Source organism: Tamandua tetradactyla, chromosome 1, assembly GCF_023851605.1.
Source record: "Tamandua tetradactyla isolate mTamTet1 chromosome 1, mTamTet1.pri, whole genome shotgun sequence".
NCBI lineage: Eukaryota > Metazoa > Chordata > Mammalia > Pilosa > Myrmecophagidae > Tamandua > Tamandua tetradactyla.
In genome coordinates, this window is record NC_135327.1 from 50,783,654 (window position 1) to 50,799,870 (window position 16,217).

The following is a 16,217-nucleotide window of genomic DNA, read 5'->3' on the forward strand; positions in this document are numbered from 1 at the left end:
GTAACCCATGGGAAAATGTGGTTCTACAAGAACAGAACCAGAAGGGGGTTAGAGTTTTAAATTCTCCTGTCCTACCCCTAACTAACCATCAATAATATGAAACATACCTTTTCTATTTTCCAGTTGGAATTTAGCCCCAATATCAAGTAGGTATTTTACAGTATCCAGTCTACAACTCTCAATGGCTCTACTTAAAGGAGTTGAGTTGTTGATTGAAACTGCATCTACTATAGCTCCAGAATTAACGAGAAGCTCAACAATATCTTGTTGACCTGTGTGGCATGCAAAATGAAGCGGGGTCCACAGGAAATTGTCTGTTGCATTGATATCAGCCCTATAAAGTAAGATAGATGCACACATAAAAATATGGGTTGTTTCAAGCACTGCAAGCTAAAAGTACAAAGTCAGACTCCACAAAGTTTTATCAAGTATGAAACTTTAAACCTATTTTTCTTGACATCTTTTTGCTCTGCGTTATTTGACAGTTCTAAATTTCTTTGTGAATCTGTGTGATTTGGTTAATTTCAAAGGACACAGATCCTGGTAGTTACAATTTTTGCAAAGGTTAAAATAAAGGAAAATTATGGAATTGGATCCAATGAAGATAAAAGCTTACAGGAAATATAAAAGCTGTATTATTGAATTATGTGACTACTTTCCTTGCATATTATGAATTTTTAAATGTACCTTCATTGTTAAAACTCTAAGTATTATAATGTATTTCTTAGAAATGTAGTCCTCTTTAGAAATTCACTGTCCAAAAGTATAATTCATATTAATTGCTTTATTCCCCTCTTGATAATATAACAATTTGAATCTTTCTTTGGCATTAAATATTATAGTAATAATAATAATGCTTTTAATCAAGATATGATATTACTGTGCTAATAAGTATTTTGCATCTTTTGACTCATTTAATCCTCAAGAAATTCTGTGAGGTATGTCCCATTAGATCCCCATCATATAAATTAGGAAATTGAGGCACAAAAAGTTTAAGACGTTTACCCCAGATTATAAAGCTATTCGAAAAGGAAAGGCTTAAACTTGAGTAATACTTTTCGTTTGAAAAGTTTAATAAAAATGTCGTGCTTTGATCTTTTAAAACTATTTAGAAGTGAATGGAGAAAAAGACTGATTAGAGGGCAGTGTGTTTAAAGAGATCAAAATGTATGTTTAGCAATTATGATCTCTTTTCTAACTTGCTCGACTTTATTGGCACCCCTCCCCCGCCATGTGCTGCATGCATATGCGCACACATGTACACAAACCAGATTGAAAACTGACTTCACATTCTGAACCCAATCAGGAGGCTCCTACTCCCCACAGTGAAAACGTGCTGGCCTTCACTTAGAGTGCAGTTGCTACTGGCAAACTATCTTTGTGTATACTCAACCCCATAGCCCACTTAAACCTGGTTCCCCATATAAGATCTATCCATAATCTAGAGATTTAGGTGGTGCCTTCCTGCTCTACTTAAATCCCAAACTGACTGTTCATTTCTTAGCCATCCTTTCACTTTCTCACTCAACCAAAACACATACCCTTTTTCAAGAAGAAACTTGACCATGTCTATGTTTCCACTCGCGCAGGCTGTCATCAGTGGCGTTTTGTAATAATTGTCCTTCATATCCACAGGTGTTCCAGCTTCAAATGCTTTTTTCAGAGATGCCAGATCTCCTGCCTTGGTAATGAAATTGATGTTCGAAAACACCTTCCCGGGTTCATCGATGTACCAAGCCGAGTCGTCCTGGATGGGATGTTCTGGGGGATGGTCCCGATTGAAGCGGCTGCGATCCGTCACGTTCCTGTAGGTTTCGATCAGGTAACAGCGCGGGCCTCCGTCTGGCCTGCGGGGAAAGGCCTCGTCCGGGATAAAGCAGATCGGCAGAGGTAAGACAAACTTGCCTTTCTTTCCCTTTTTGCCTATCCCTTTTTTCTTTTTCTTAGGACCAAAGGACCCCAAGACATAAGACTTGTTTAAGTATCTGGTTCCTTTAAAGAAATCGTTAATGCTGATGCCACCTCCCCGGGACTTTTCATGGAGTTGAGCTATGGCCGTCAGCTGTTCCGAGCTGGCAAAATCTTGCCTCTCCTCCAGCGTCAGCACAAAGTCCTCTTTGCTGACCGTCCCGTCACCCCTGTCCACGAACGAAAAGGCTTCCCGGAGGAAAGTCTCATGTTCTACTGACCAGTCGTGGAGTCTGAGGGCCCAGAGTGGATTCGGATTTTTGGCTCCTGGCTTAGCCAGTCTATTAGCGATGCGCTCTGCTCGCCGGATTTCTTTGCTTGCTGCCTTGAAGCCACCATCCTTGGCCACAGCCCTGGGGGTTTTATGGTCTAAGTTCTTCCATTTCAGGTCACACCCTAAAAAATGAAACATCATTTCTATTAACCATTCTGGATGGTGCTGAGGCATCCACAAGACTGTACAAATGGCATTCATCCAGCTCTTTAATTTTGACGACTCAGTAGTCAAAAGTCTGTACCCCAAATTATACTTACATAGAGATGCGCGCATTTGGCTATTATAATTACAAAATTAAGTTGTGATTTTTTTTCTGTTCGCTCCGCTTTGGTGAATTCTGAGATAGGTATGTTGCTAAAATTGCCAGACAATTTTACCTCGCTGAGCTAAATATTTACAGCAGTCTGCAGAGCCAGCCATGGCAGCATAATGGAGCGGTGTGTTTCCATTCATTGCAATTAGCCCCATGTCTCCATTGTAGGCAAAAAGAAGCTTCAGTATCTGCAAAGTAAATAGCTCATATTGTAGAGGAATAAAATATATTTTTTGAATAAAGGCTGGCACCTAGACTTATGTTGGTCAATATATTAGCCATAAGCCATATGTGACTATTTCAAATGATAATGTAAAATTTTATTGCAGTAAGTTAAAAGTTCAGTTCCTTAGTTTCACTAGCTACATTTAAAGTGCTTAAAAGCCAGAGGTTGCTATTGGCTACCAAATTGGGTAATATGAACAAAGAACATTGCCATCATCACCAAAAATTCTATTAACCACTGTTGATCTAGGTTATAGAAAAGGAACAGACCATAGCATTGAGCCATGCACTATCATTTTGGTAAATCTAAAGGATTTAAGAGATCATCAGAATATGGCCAACAAATTCCAAATTATTTATAATTTTAGTGCAAGGAAGAGGGAGGCTCATTGACAAAAATAATAACTATGTTAAAACTAAAATTTGAGTAAAGGAATTATAGATGAAATTCAAAATGTTAAAAAACAGGATAGCATTGGTTCCTATTTTGTATTTGCAATGTCACTGTATCTATGAGATATTGTTTGCTGATATGTCCAAATAATCAGAAAACTTAAGAGTTTAAAACTCAAGTGAATCATTAGATGCATATAAATACCCATAAAAGTATGACAGCACTGTTCTCACAATTAGATTATATCACATTTAAAAAATTACAAATATGTTATGAAGGCATAAAATAAAGTAGTCTTAATTGGCAGAAATTTTTAAATGGTCATACATACAGAAAAGGATGCAGAAAAATCTTGGTATTTAAATGAATAAATTAGCAAATGGATCAAACTTGACAAAGAGATGGAATGTGCTTTTTAAAAATATTTGGTAAAAAATTAAAATTTTAGAAGTATTTTGTAGAAATCAAGATGAAAACAAAATAGTTAACTAAGAAAAATATCCTGCCTTAGGGTAACCAATGCGATAAATAAAAAAATTGAGAGGACAAGAAGAGCTCGGCAATGCATTTTAAATCAAAAAGCAGATTATTACATCAAAATAGCCTCCTTTGGCAGCAAAATGGGCAGCATGATGCCTGTCATTGTCAAATGCATTCACTTCACCTCCTCTTTCCAGTATCCCTCGAACTAGCTCCAACACCCCTTCTCTCGATGCTTCCATTAAAGCAGTGCGACCTGTGGACTAGAGATTAAATACACAAATGCTGTTTATACCTGTCATACTAAATAACACTGGGACTGCTAGCTTGAAAATTCAGCATAATATGGTCTAAATCATCCGGCCTTAGAGTCATATTGATATGTTTGGTTTTTTACATTTTTATTAGTTTTATGTAAGAATTAGGAAACAGTAAGCAAGTACTGTGGGCCAATGTCCAAAACGTAGAATCCTAAAATCAGAGTCAAGGTCACACAGGATGCCCTTGTGAAATAACTATGCAAAGAAATCAGACAAAAAGGGAGGAAAGTGGGAAAATATGCTAAAATTAGGTTAAAGGTGTTTTCTAAATTAGAAAAGAATCTATTTTTAGTGTCTGGGGATGGCAATTGCAAGATAAGGAAACTCAAAATAATCAGTCAAATGAGGGGTGGAAGCAAAATCGAGAAGGGAAATGGCAGAACTACATATTTTCTAAGAAAATAAGTTTTTATTAGGCATCAGTGATATCCTTTCTCCTGTTTCCTTTAATGATATTTTAACATTATGCAAAATAAATACTAACTTTCCAAACAGAATTAGAATGGCAATAGAAAGATAATAAGAGCATATCATCTTACAGCATTTTAAATAGAACTGAATATGCTTTAAGCTATCAGGGTAATTTTAAAATGCAAAATTATATATTAATAAGACTAAAATTGAAAAAAATACATTTATAATCACAAGAATAGTCATACTGTATTGATAGCATTTGGATTGGCTCCTTTTTCCAAAAATGTCAGGCACACATCTTTAACATCATGTGCTTCTTCACAAGCTTTAAGAAATATTGGTTTTCCTTCATAGGTAGAATTATTGACATCTGCACCATGTTCGAGGGCAATCAGAGCACAGCGATAGTGCCGCTTAGTAGGCAAAATGCAGTAAAACAAAACACCTGCAGAAAGACAGAACCCCCAGAGTACTGTATTAGTAGTCTCTATATATTTAAATCTGATAAATAGGAAAAAAGGGGTAATTTCACAATCCTTAATTAGCTAGCTAGTTGAAGATGGCAGAGCAAAGGCACATTTGAAACTCTGAAACAAGACGGAAAAAGGAAACTGTCTGTGAAGAGTTAGAAAACAGCACAACTAAACGTGATAGGACCTGGTTTAGGGAAGGATCTGCGCGCTGGAATGTCATGTAGTTTGTTGATGGTGGGTTTTTGGCAACTTGCAGTCCATACCCAATGCCCCTTCTTGGAACGTAGAGGTCCTTGTGTGCCAGTCAGCTACACTGAGGTCCCCGGTCCTTCTAAAACTGCAGAGTGGTAGAAGAGGTGGTGTTGTATGATGAAATGTGCAGAACAGCCTCGTGTAAGAAGCAGGCTGTCAAGGTAGGAGTAGTGAGAAAAACTAGATGGCAAGTGGTTCTGTCATTCTGGCAGATGACTTTGTTTCAATGAAGGAAAGAAATGGTAAATTCCCATTCCCAAAGCCTATGATGTACAGGCTCCTTTCACAAGGTATCTAAAAATATACAACTGATTAAGGATCCTGTTATAATCCCATGATAGAATGTGGGTAAGAAAGCCTTGGTAAACATCAGTTGAACTCCAAATTGCCTATGTAACTGGCTTACTGCAAAAGAGGCCTCATTCAAAGAGAGGCAGTAACGAGGAAGAAGCCAGATGTGGCCCATGAAAGAGATACTGCAAGAAAGGAAAGGAATGGAATCTGGTCATGAAAGCCAGACGCATAAGAGAAAATTATGGCATGTGAAAGTCATTAACGGTGCTGTTTCCATGGTATTAAGAAATTAAATATTAAGTTAAAACTTTAAAATATTGAAACTTTTTCTGAAACATAAAGTGTAAAAATGGACCTGGCCTAAAAGAAGGACTGAGAAGACAACTGAAGATAAATAGAAGGACAATAGATGATGGAACTGAGCCAGTAGGACTTAGGAAAGAAATGATAGAGGTTAAAAAGCAAACCAACAAACACTAAAGAAATGAAAATCAGATCAAAAACAGGAAAAAGGAAAGCAGGTTGCCAAAATAATGATCAGAGACATAGAGAAGAAACTTGAAAAAAAATTCAGAAAGTGACCTGTGAGCATCCAGGTAATAATTCAAGTCATCTATCAAGGGGGTAAAAATCAAGCTGGCTTCAAGACTTTGCCACGGCAATATGTGATGCTAGAAGATAATTGAGGAGGCAATACAGTGTCCCCTGGGAAAGGAAATACAACCAGAGTCATTGAAGGAACTGAGATGATCACAATTGACCAAAAGTGGGTGGAAGGGAGAGCTGGTGAGAGGAAAGCTTACTGTTCTAATCTGCTCATCTTTCACAGTAAACAGGCAATGAATACTTAAGTTGATAACTCAATCAACAGAGGTGTAACTCTGTGAAAGGCCATCAAATTAAAAATTAAAAGGACCAAAAACAGACCATCAATTTCAGAAAATACTACTAGAAACACATATCAAATATTAAAATAAAACAAGTACCATATGGACCATATAGGAAAATATCTTTTACAGGCATAATATAAAATAAATGACACTTTTTAAGACCAAACTTTTGTGGCATCTAGATAAATAAAAATTGGGTAAGTTGATTCTTTCAATAAAAAGAACTCAGTTTACATAAAAATCGAAACCTAAATAAAAACAGATACAATTAAAATAGTATAACTCATAACAGTTAAAGGTAGAAATGTGGTCGAGGACATGGCTGACAAAAGAAAAATCAAATACAGAGCCAGGCAGATCAGGCAAGAGGAAACTTAAAAAGCAAATCAACAAGGAAACAACAATAATAGGGACCCAGGTGAGGTAAACTCATTACAAAAGCCTTAAAGCCATTTATGAAGTGCGGGACTTTATAATGGTGTGTACAATCCACAGTTAAAATCTATCTGGGCTGACTTTTTAAGTCACAAAGAACATGAATCAACATTCCAAAACTGAAGGGAAAAAATGTATTATATAACAATAGAACTGGTATACTGCATTTAAGGAATAGGTTATGGATTCCTATAAATGGGAGAACCAACAGAATTGTTGCTATAAGGAACTACTCTAGTTTAACCCATAAGGAGGATAATTCCAGACATTATAACCAATTCCCTAGAATGATTTACAGGTAGTAGTTTACTGGCTTAGAACTATACTTTTCCCATATTCTGTGAAACTGTTCAAAGAGAAGGTGCAGCCATGCCTAGAAAAGTATTTAACCATTAATATGTTCAGGTTTCCTTTGGAAACCATGTGCAGTGAATCAAACATCAGTCAATCAGCCGTTAAAAAATAAGAGACTACTGTGGAATAACCAAACTGATGGATGTGGGGAAGAGACGGCCCTCTCTGTTAGGGGCATATCACAGGCTACATTGAGTCAAGGCCTTATTGGACAGCCCTGCAAGATTAATGTCTGAAGTCGGAGCTTATACGTGTTTCAAGTTTCGTTTTCTATTTTTAATTCTTTCTAGGCAACGTGTCTGTTTTTGCCTCCATTCATCTTCCAGAATCTTGGTATGCGGAATATTAATTTGAGTAAACATATATATTAACCATATGGCCTTATTTCCAATTTTTCCTTGATTTTTAATTTTATAGTTCTAGTTTTTATAGTATAAATATCCTCAGTCTGCTCTCTTTGTGATTTCTATCTCTACTTCAAAGTCAAAAAAGGAAACTTTTCTCCATTATAGTGTTATCCAAAGTTATTCCACAAAATGCCAGGAATATAGATGTCATAAAGGGAAAATGAGGGGGAAGATTAGTAAAATTTTTTAAAAATGGAAAAGCTATATCATGGTCAAATAAGTATGGAAAATGTCACTGTCTATGGTCTGTCTGACAAATTTTGTGAAATGAAACATGTCAAAATTCTTTGATCCAATGTTTCCCACACAGGTAAGACAGGAGAAAAATTTCTGCACGCAGCACTTAACATCTCAGCGATGCAGTGGTCGTGGAACCCTCTTTGGGAAATGGTATTCAACAGAGCTTAGAGGCTTATGCTTTTTCAGGATTTAACATTTTTAAAACGTGTTTGACCCTCGAATGCATCTGAAGTTTATGTGGTGCTATTAAATAATTAAATAATTCTTTCTCGTTGCCCTCTCCTCCTGTACTAAGAGAGTCATTTATCAAGTAACATGTCTATAGAGTTATAAAAGCAGGTTTGTTCCTATCAAAAAAAATTAACATTATAAATGGGATTCAGTTCTATTAATGTGTTAATAGTTTTGTATTAGTATCAAATTTGGCGAGGAAACGGATAAATTCTACCAATTTATATTAAGCTTTAAGGTGATTTTCTTAGTGTTTTCCATGAGGCTGGGTTAATATTTGCAGGTACCTCAAGGTATCTGAGCAAGAAGCTCAGGCTATGCTTTTGAGATGGAATTATGGAGGGTAAGGAGGTATGGAGGTGGGACTATGTTGCCTGGATAATTTCTGAAATGACATGTCTGAAAGCCAAGTCATATTTCCAAATACATTAAGAAGTGATCCTAGAATCTGAAGAATTTATGCCAGGATCCATCTTAGCCCTCTCAAGTGCAACTCTTTTCTATGACAGGTTATTTCTGAGTGAGAACAAAACACTTTCTGAGTCCTGAGTCAAATAATACCTGAGCATTCTATTTTAAAAAAGACAAAATGAAGTAACACCACATTCTCCATATTTTTTCCTAAATAAGAATTTATATTTCACATGGGTGATTATGATAATATCACCGTGTGATGTTGAAAACTCTCCACATATAAAAGAAATCACCAAACATAGATTGATTTAATACTGATTTTCTTTTCAAATGAGAATGCTCTCATAATTGATTTCCTGATACCATTTTCAAATTATGTGTAGACAGCGTCCTTAGTTACAGGAATGTGAATCTAGCTTTTTTTTCTTACTTCTAAGTAAGAAACAAAAATGTCTACTCTGTTGACTCTGGCTATAAGGTGAATTGCATCTGCTGAAGAGAATGTTGGGATCGTTACCTTTTCCTTCATTATCAACTATAGTCATATCAGCCTTTGCCTTAGCTAATTTTTCCATTGATAATTCATGCCCCAGCTCTGCGGCCCTCATTGTTGGGGTACAGCCCATTCGATCTTGCACATCAGGGTGAGCACCAAGGTCAAGGAGAAAGCTGACCATATCAATGTCATTGGAAATCGAGGCTAAGTGGAGAGCGCTGTGGCCACTGATGGGTTCAGTGAAATTGATTAGTTCAGGGTACCCAAGCCTGGTCAGCTTCTCTATTTGCTTCTTGTCTTTGTTCCGAACACACTGAAGAACTTTGTAGACTTGTAAGTTCTCAAGTCGCTTATCTGCTAATGCCATGCTCGGCTAACTTCTTGAAAACACTTGCTGGACCAGAACAAAAACTACGACAGCAAAAGAGGAAAACAAAACTCAAGTTAATGTCATCATTTTCATTTCGATTAAATGGTCATAATATTTTAAAGCCTTCCTAAGAAGAGAGGCTATTTCTTATGAAATAGTAGTACCATAATTTTTTTGCAACTGATTTCATGAAAGTAGGAATGAAATGTAGTTATAGAAAATATTCAGCTGGCATAAAGTTTTCAATATTTAAGAGCAAATATCTTCTATTATAATTAATAGTAGCCTGGCTAGGTGGTTTCTCAGTATCTCATTTAACCTTCCCTCTTTGCCTCAGCCTTCCCATTTTACCTAAGAAGAAGACGAGGTTAACTAACTTGGTAAAGTAAGAATCTGACCCCCCACTTATATGACTCCAAGCAGTGCATCCCCACAATGTAGTGACTATACAAGTTTCAGTGGTTAACAATGTTGCAATGAATGTATATATTTTGGGGTGCTCATTATAAAGAGGAATCTACTGGCCTTGGACTTGTGAGATACCAAAGATCCGATGGGTAATTTTTGTGTCATCTTAAGTGGGAATGAGGTAGGTAAATGGTTGAGAGACAATCGTCTGTTTTCATAAACAATCCTACTGTTAAATTGTGATGGGCATTCTGATATGCAATTTTATTTCATTATTTATGGAAAAAATATTTTGGATGAAGTAGTTCCATGCTAGGGACAGTTTTGTCTCCCCAGTTGGCTTTCTTTTATTTATCTATTCTTTCTGGGAAAAGAACCCCAATATCATATCGGGATCTCATTCCAAGTAGTTTGGATGTAGCTGCCCCTTCTGAGCCCTGCCACTGGGATGTACATGTGACCTGAGCTTGGTTCATCAGAGGAGACCATACCACAGATACAGGGAATGACTCAAGCATACGCTCATAAAAGACATAAGCCAGTTACCCTACAGGACCGTTCAGCCAGAACTATATGGAAAGATTATGCTTGCTGATGAAGTTGTGGAGTGGTAAGGTGCAGAGCTGGGGCTGGAGAGAGCATGTTTGAGAGATGGAGAAAGACAGAGACAAATGGTATTGGTGCCCCTTGGACGCTGTGCCTCAAGTAGCCTGCCACTTTTTTGCATGGGTAAGATTGCATGGGTAAAGAAATCCTCCCTGGACCTTTTACTTTAGGTGACTCAGAGTAGTGTGTCTGAGAGTGTCGTTAGAGTGCAAAGGAACCTTGGAGAGTTCCCCTGCTAGCCTTTATTAACTACTTCATCCAGAAGCTGTTTCTAATGTCCTGGACCTTTATAGTAAAATGATATGCAGATTCCTTTTCCTCACTGAGGTAAAATTCGCTAAACCTAACATTGACCATTTTAAAGTGTACAATTCAGTGGCATTTAATACTTTCACACGGTTGTGCAACCACCACCTCTATCCGGCTCCAAAATATTTCATCACCCCAAACAGAAACTCTATACCTGGTAGGCAATAACTCCCCTTTACCCCTTCCCCAACCCCTGGTAACCATCAATCTGCTGTCTCTAAGGATTTACCAATTCTGGATATTTCATACAAATGGAATTATATAATATGTGACCTTTCGTTTCTCACTCCTTTCACACTGCATAATGTTTCTGAGGTACATTCAAGTTGTAGCATGTATTAGAAATTCATTCCTTATTATTTTAGCATAAGCTATATATCTGAATTTCTGTCATTTGCAACAAAAGGGGTCCACATTAATACAAAATCCAAAATTATGCACCCTCTTTCCCCAACTCCAAACCTGCTGCCTCACCTACGTTCCCTGTGGCATTGAGTTGCACTGTTAGCCATTGACACTTCTTTAAATATGTCTCCTCAGGCAACCATATCCCCCTACCTGCCTCATTGACTATTATGTCTCAGCCTCCTTTCCTGACTCCTCCTCTTCTGCAAGAAGCCCAATTGTTGGGATGCCCAGGGCTAGGGTCCCAGGACTTTCTTTATTCATACATATTCCCTTGTGATCTCAAGCCCTCTCATGACTTTCACCCCAATTTGCAGCTCCTAATTGTTCACTCACAAATTTATACAGTGTGATATGACTCTCCCCAAAGCTCCGAATAATTATATTTACCTACTCTTCTTATTCACTTGGATATCTAATAGGCATCTTGAACTTAACACATCAGAGCAGAACTCTTGATATCAGTTGACCATCTCTAGGCCCCCCACTTTCCCAGTTTAGTTCATGTAAATATCATCCATCCACTTAGATTAAAATATTGGGAGTCACCTTTCATTCCCTTTCCCCCTCACGGATTCCCTCACTTTTCCAGCAAATCCTGTCAGCTCTACCATGAAATATATGCTGACATCAACCCTGAGCGCCCCTCTTCTAGGCTGAACCTTTGCCACAGCCTTCCAATTTCTCTCATTGCTTCTGTAACAGCTGCCTGTAGTCCATTCTCTAGACTGTGGCCAGAAAAAAATCTTTCAAAAATATAGCTCAGGTAAGATCAGACAAAAGTATCCCTTCTCCAAGTGTTGGTATAAATATTTTTCACAAAGAAAAGTTGAACACCTGTATACCCAGTGCTGGCTTCACTTGCTTCATCTTATATCTATCCATCTGTCCTTCCCTCTATTCACTGACCCAGCTTATTGCTGACACATTTCAAAATAAATACCAATACTCCAGCATTGGTATAATTAACTGGAGTTCAGTATTTATTAGTCTTTTGAATATATCATGTACAAATATTAAGTGCACCTTTCCATGTGTTTTGACAAATACATACACCTGAATAACCCAAACCCCTATCAAAATAGAAAACCATTACCTGGGAAGTTCTTTCCAGGGTGCCTTTAAGAAGCATTTCCATAGCTTGCCATTGTAATCAGGACAAACCAACCATTCAGGACGATCTCTTAAGGACCCTTTTCCTATCCCTCTGACCTCATCTAACCCCACTTGCCCTCGCTAGTCACACTGATCTTGTTTATGAAACAAAAGCTCATTCCTGCCACTGGACATTTGCACCTCCTATTGCTTCAATGTGAAATGCTCTGGAATGTTGCTTCTCGCCATTCAAACTGAAACCACCCTGGTACTTCTTCCCCTTATCTTTTTTTGGCAAAGAATTTTTATTAAAAACATTCTAGAAGGGGTGCAAGGGTAGTTCAGTGAAATCATTCTCGCCTGCCATTGGGAGACCGGGGTTTGAATCCCGGCCAATGCACTTCCCCAAAAACAAACGATCTTGAAGATGTTATTAGTTAAGATAAGGATTAGGGTGGGTCCTAACCCAATATGACAGCCACCCTGATAAAAAGGGAATTGGACACAGACACGGGAGAATACCATGTGAAGATGGAGACAAGAAAGAAGAATATAGAATATAGTCTTCATATTGCAGGGTGTTGAAAATAGATGGTAATTCATATTTTAAAACTTTAACTTATGAATAAAACTAAAGCAAAAAATGTTTGACACTAAATTTCTATTTTGACTGTTGCATTTCCTAACATAACTTATGTGGACAGCTTAATTGAACACCATAAGTACATGGAACCTTGAGTAGGGCATGAGATTTTGTAGGTTTCTCCAGTGAATAAAAAAGTATTTGCAAAAACATAAAGCATTTGCATAATCCCCTTGGGGGAATGGTGAGAAAGGGGGAAAATTCAATTTCCCAATGTGGAGAATTCCTGATATTCTCGCAAGCAGTGGGGACAACCAAAGCTATAGACCAAGCCCTCAATCTTGGGGTTTGTTCATATAAAACTTATCCCTGCAAAGGATATGCTAAGCCTACTTAAAATTAGGCCTAAGAGTCACCCCCAGAGAACCTCTTTTGTTGCTCAGATGAGGCCTCTCTCTTTCAGCCAACACAGAAAGCAAACTCAGTCATCCCCCTCTCTACATGGGACATGACTCCAAGGGGTGTAAACTTTCCTGGCAACAGAAATACTAGAATGAGCTATGACTCAACATCAAGGGATTGAGAAAACCTTTTAGACCAAAAGGGGGAAGAGAGAAATGAGACAAAATAAAGTGTCAATGGCTGAGAGATTTCAAACAGAGTTGAGCAGTTAACCTGGAGGTTATCTTTATGTATTATATAGATATTACCTTTTTAGTTAAGGTATATTGGAGAGGCTAGAGGGAAGTGCCTGGAAATGTAGAGCTGTGTTCCAGTAGCCATGTTTCTTGAAGACAATTGTACAATAATATAGCATTCGCAATGTGACTGTGTGATTGTGAAAACCTTGTGTCTGATGCTCTTTTATCTACGGTATGGACAGATGAGTAAAGCATATGGATAAAAAAATAAATAATAGGGGGAACAAATGTTAAAATAAATTTAGTGGATTGCAATGCTAGTGATCAAGGAAAGGGAGTCATAAGGGGTATAGAAAAAGATAGGGGAAACAAAGGCTAAAATATATTAGGTAGATGGAAATACTAGCTATCAATGAGAGGGAGGGGTAAGGGGTATGGTATGTATGACTTTTTTTTCTTTTTTATTTTTATTTCTCTTTCTGACTTGATGCAAATGATCATGGTGATGAATATACAACTGTGTGATGATATTGTGAGTTATTGATTCTATACCAAGAATGGAATGATCATATGTTTATGTTTGTATGTTGCTATGTTTAAAAAAAAAAAAGAATATAGTCTTCATGGAAGCAAAGGTTTTGTATCATAATTATATTTATTTCTCTGTTACCCAGAACCTGACTTCTATGAGTCATTCAGTAAATGTTTGCTGAATGATGACTGAAAGTTGAAAGAATGAAGGGAGAAGGAATCAAACAAAACTTCCAGGTTTCTGTCTTGAAGAGGTGGAAAACCTGCATCTGAGACAGGGAATTCAGGAGGGGGTGCAGCTTTGTCAGAGAGTAGACAGTTAAGCTTTGAACATACTGAGTTGGAATCCACAAGCCAGTAGGGTGCATAATTCAGGAGCTCAGGAGAGAGACTACAGGGACTTGGTCTTTTTTTGGCAATTGCAGGGTAGCCTGAGACTAAGAGAAGGCAAAGAAGAGAGTGTCAAGTGAGGAGATCACCAATGTCAAATACCTGCTGTTGTCTCATCCTTTCTTTCCTACTCTTCTGCCTACTTTTGATTCCTTATGTTTCTCCTTTGCTGCTGGGACATCGGCCATCACATGGCTTTGTGGCTTCCATGTCCTATTTGCTGTAGCCCCTCTCTTCCCTTCTTATCTGTTTATAATGTGTGGTGCACTAGGAAACCAGATAACACAGCTTGTTAGACCCATGTGTATAAATAAAGGTCCAAGTTAAAACCCTGAGGCCTCTCGACCATCCCCTTGAACATGGTTTGGTGACATTTTTTTTAGCTGCTTTTTATTGTTTTGCTTTATTGTTATCAGCATGTTCTGATTAAGTGCAGTGTCACACTGGTATATGGACTAGGATAAGATGCTCCTAAACGGTGAATTGACTATACTGAATCAATGACATCTCACTCATGTGGACAGGGACCTCCTAATTGGAGACCCACCCACCCCAAAAAAGAATTAGTATTCCATGACATTGTTCTATTAGGCTACGATGATGAAAACATCAGGTCAAGGCCTAGTGTCCAATGGATTACATCCCTCCCAGCCAAAGCCCCAAACACCGGAGCAACAGGGGGGTCTGGTGCCTCAATGCTAATCATCAGCTTTACGGAGGCAGTAACAGGACAGCCTGCTCTGTGGTCCGGTATCCCATGAAATCCCATAATGTATCTGATGGGTTGCCACACAGACACACACCTGTGTTTTCCTCCGCATGGCCCTGTGACCACTTGGGATGTCATCTACCTTCTATATTCACAGTCTCCAAAGACAGTGGAATACAACAGGATTTCTTAGCCTGTTTGGTGATGTCTGAGAATATGTTGCAATTATATGAAAATCTGTAGCTATGTTATGTGTTCAGGTGCATTTTTTTCTCCTGTGGCCAGAGACCCACAGAGCTCCTCAAATTGTTCAAAGGTTCTGTGAGACCAGGTGGGTTCATTAGAAAGAGAAATGAAGGATGACAAGCTTAGTACAGAGGAGAGAGGATACATAGGTGAGGAAATCTGTTTGTTGTTTGTGATCCCCCCCCCAGGCGTTATTATTTACACAAACTACATAAATGAACCCAGACAGGTTAACTACCTAGTTTGTGCCTCAGTTTCTTCACCTGTGAAATGGATAACACTTGCGCCCACTTCATGGAGCTATGTGAAGAGGAAATGAGATAATCCTTATGCTTAGCAAAATCTCTCAGTTCCAGCTGGCTAGGAATAAATCGTACTTCCATGGGTGCCGTCTTATCCAAAAGCCACGGTTTCCGTTTAGTGCGTTCTCTCCTGTCCCTTCAGCTTTAAGTCTCAGAGATATTTAGATAGAAAGTGAAAGAATTGGAGAGAGCGAGAGCGAGATGTAACTGCAAAACGAAGGGCCGAGGCTGCAGAGACCAAGGTGCCAGGCTCACCTCTTAGTCTTCCGGGCGACCAGCAGCCGCGAATCTCCGGGCCCCAAGCCCCTCGGGCCGCGGGCTTCCAGCGCAGCCCCGGCTCCCCTTCTCTCACCCGGGGGCCCGGGGCCCGACCGGGGCGCCCGGGCGTGGGTGGTGTCCCCTTCAGCAGAGCAGGCAAGGCGGCGCGCAAGGGGCTGCGTGTGTCCATGGGACCCAGGTGCGCGGGGCGCTGAGGCGCGGCCAGGTGAGCAGGGGGCGGGGGGGCAGAGCCCCGGGCCCCGCCGATTGTGAGCTCGGGCCACGCAGGGCGCGGCTGCCTCGGCAACGGGGCGCGGTGAGAGGGGAGGGGCTCGGTGCTTCCCGCCCCACTCCCGCCCCGCCAGGTGGCCGGTGGGCAGGCTGGATGCCCGGGCGGTGGAAAGCCAAGGCCTAAGGCTTCCGGGTTCCTCCCTTCTTCCATCCCCTTCTCCTACGTCCTGTTTTCACTTTAAAAATGATTTAATAG

At 39.2% G+C, this 16,217-nt stretch overlaps 1 protein-coding gene across 6 annotated transcripts in view; it reads right to left on the reverse strand.

Moving 5' to 3' along the window:
• Positions 1 to 15,968, reverse strand: part of ANKEF1 (ankyrin repeat and EF-hand domain containing 1) — a 29,700-nt gene extending 13,732 nt beyond the window's left edge. For 2 of the 6 annotated variants that reach the window (XM_077115369.1, XM_077115337.1), the window contains exons 1-7: positions 15,728 to 15,968; positions 8,899 to 9,288; positions 4,637 to 4,836; positions 3,771 to 3,920; positions 2,623 to 2,746; positions 1,542 to 2,364; positions 108 to 334 (exon numbers count right to left, since the gene is read on the reverse strand). In XM_077115369.1, the coding sequence (XP_076971484.1) occupies positions 108 to 334; positions 1,542 to 2,364; positions 2,623 to 2,746; positions 3,771 to 3,920; positions 4,637 to 4,836; positions 8,899 to 9,244 (1,870 nt within the window). In that variant the 5' untranslated portion in view covers positions 9,245 to 9,288; positions 15,728 to 15,968. The other 4 variants (XM_077115354.1, XM_077115345.1, XM_077115361.1 and 1 more) reach the window with 4 other exon arrangements.
• Between the last annotated feature and the right edge of the window lie 249 nt (positions 15,969 to 16,217).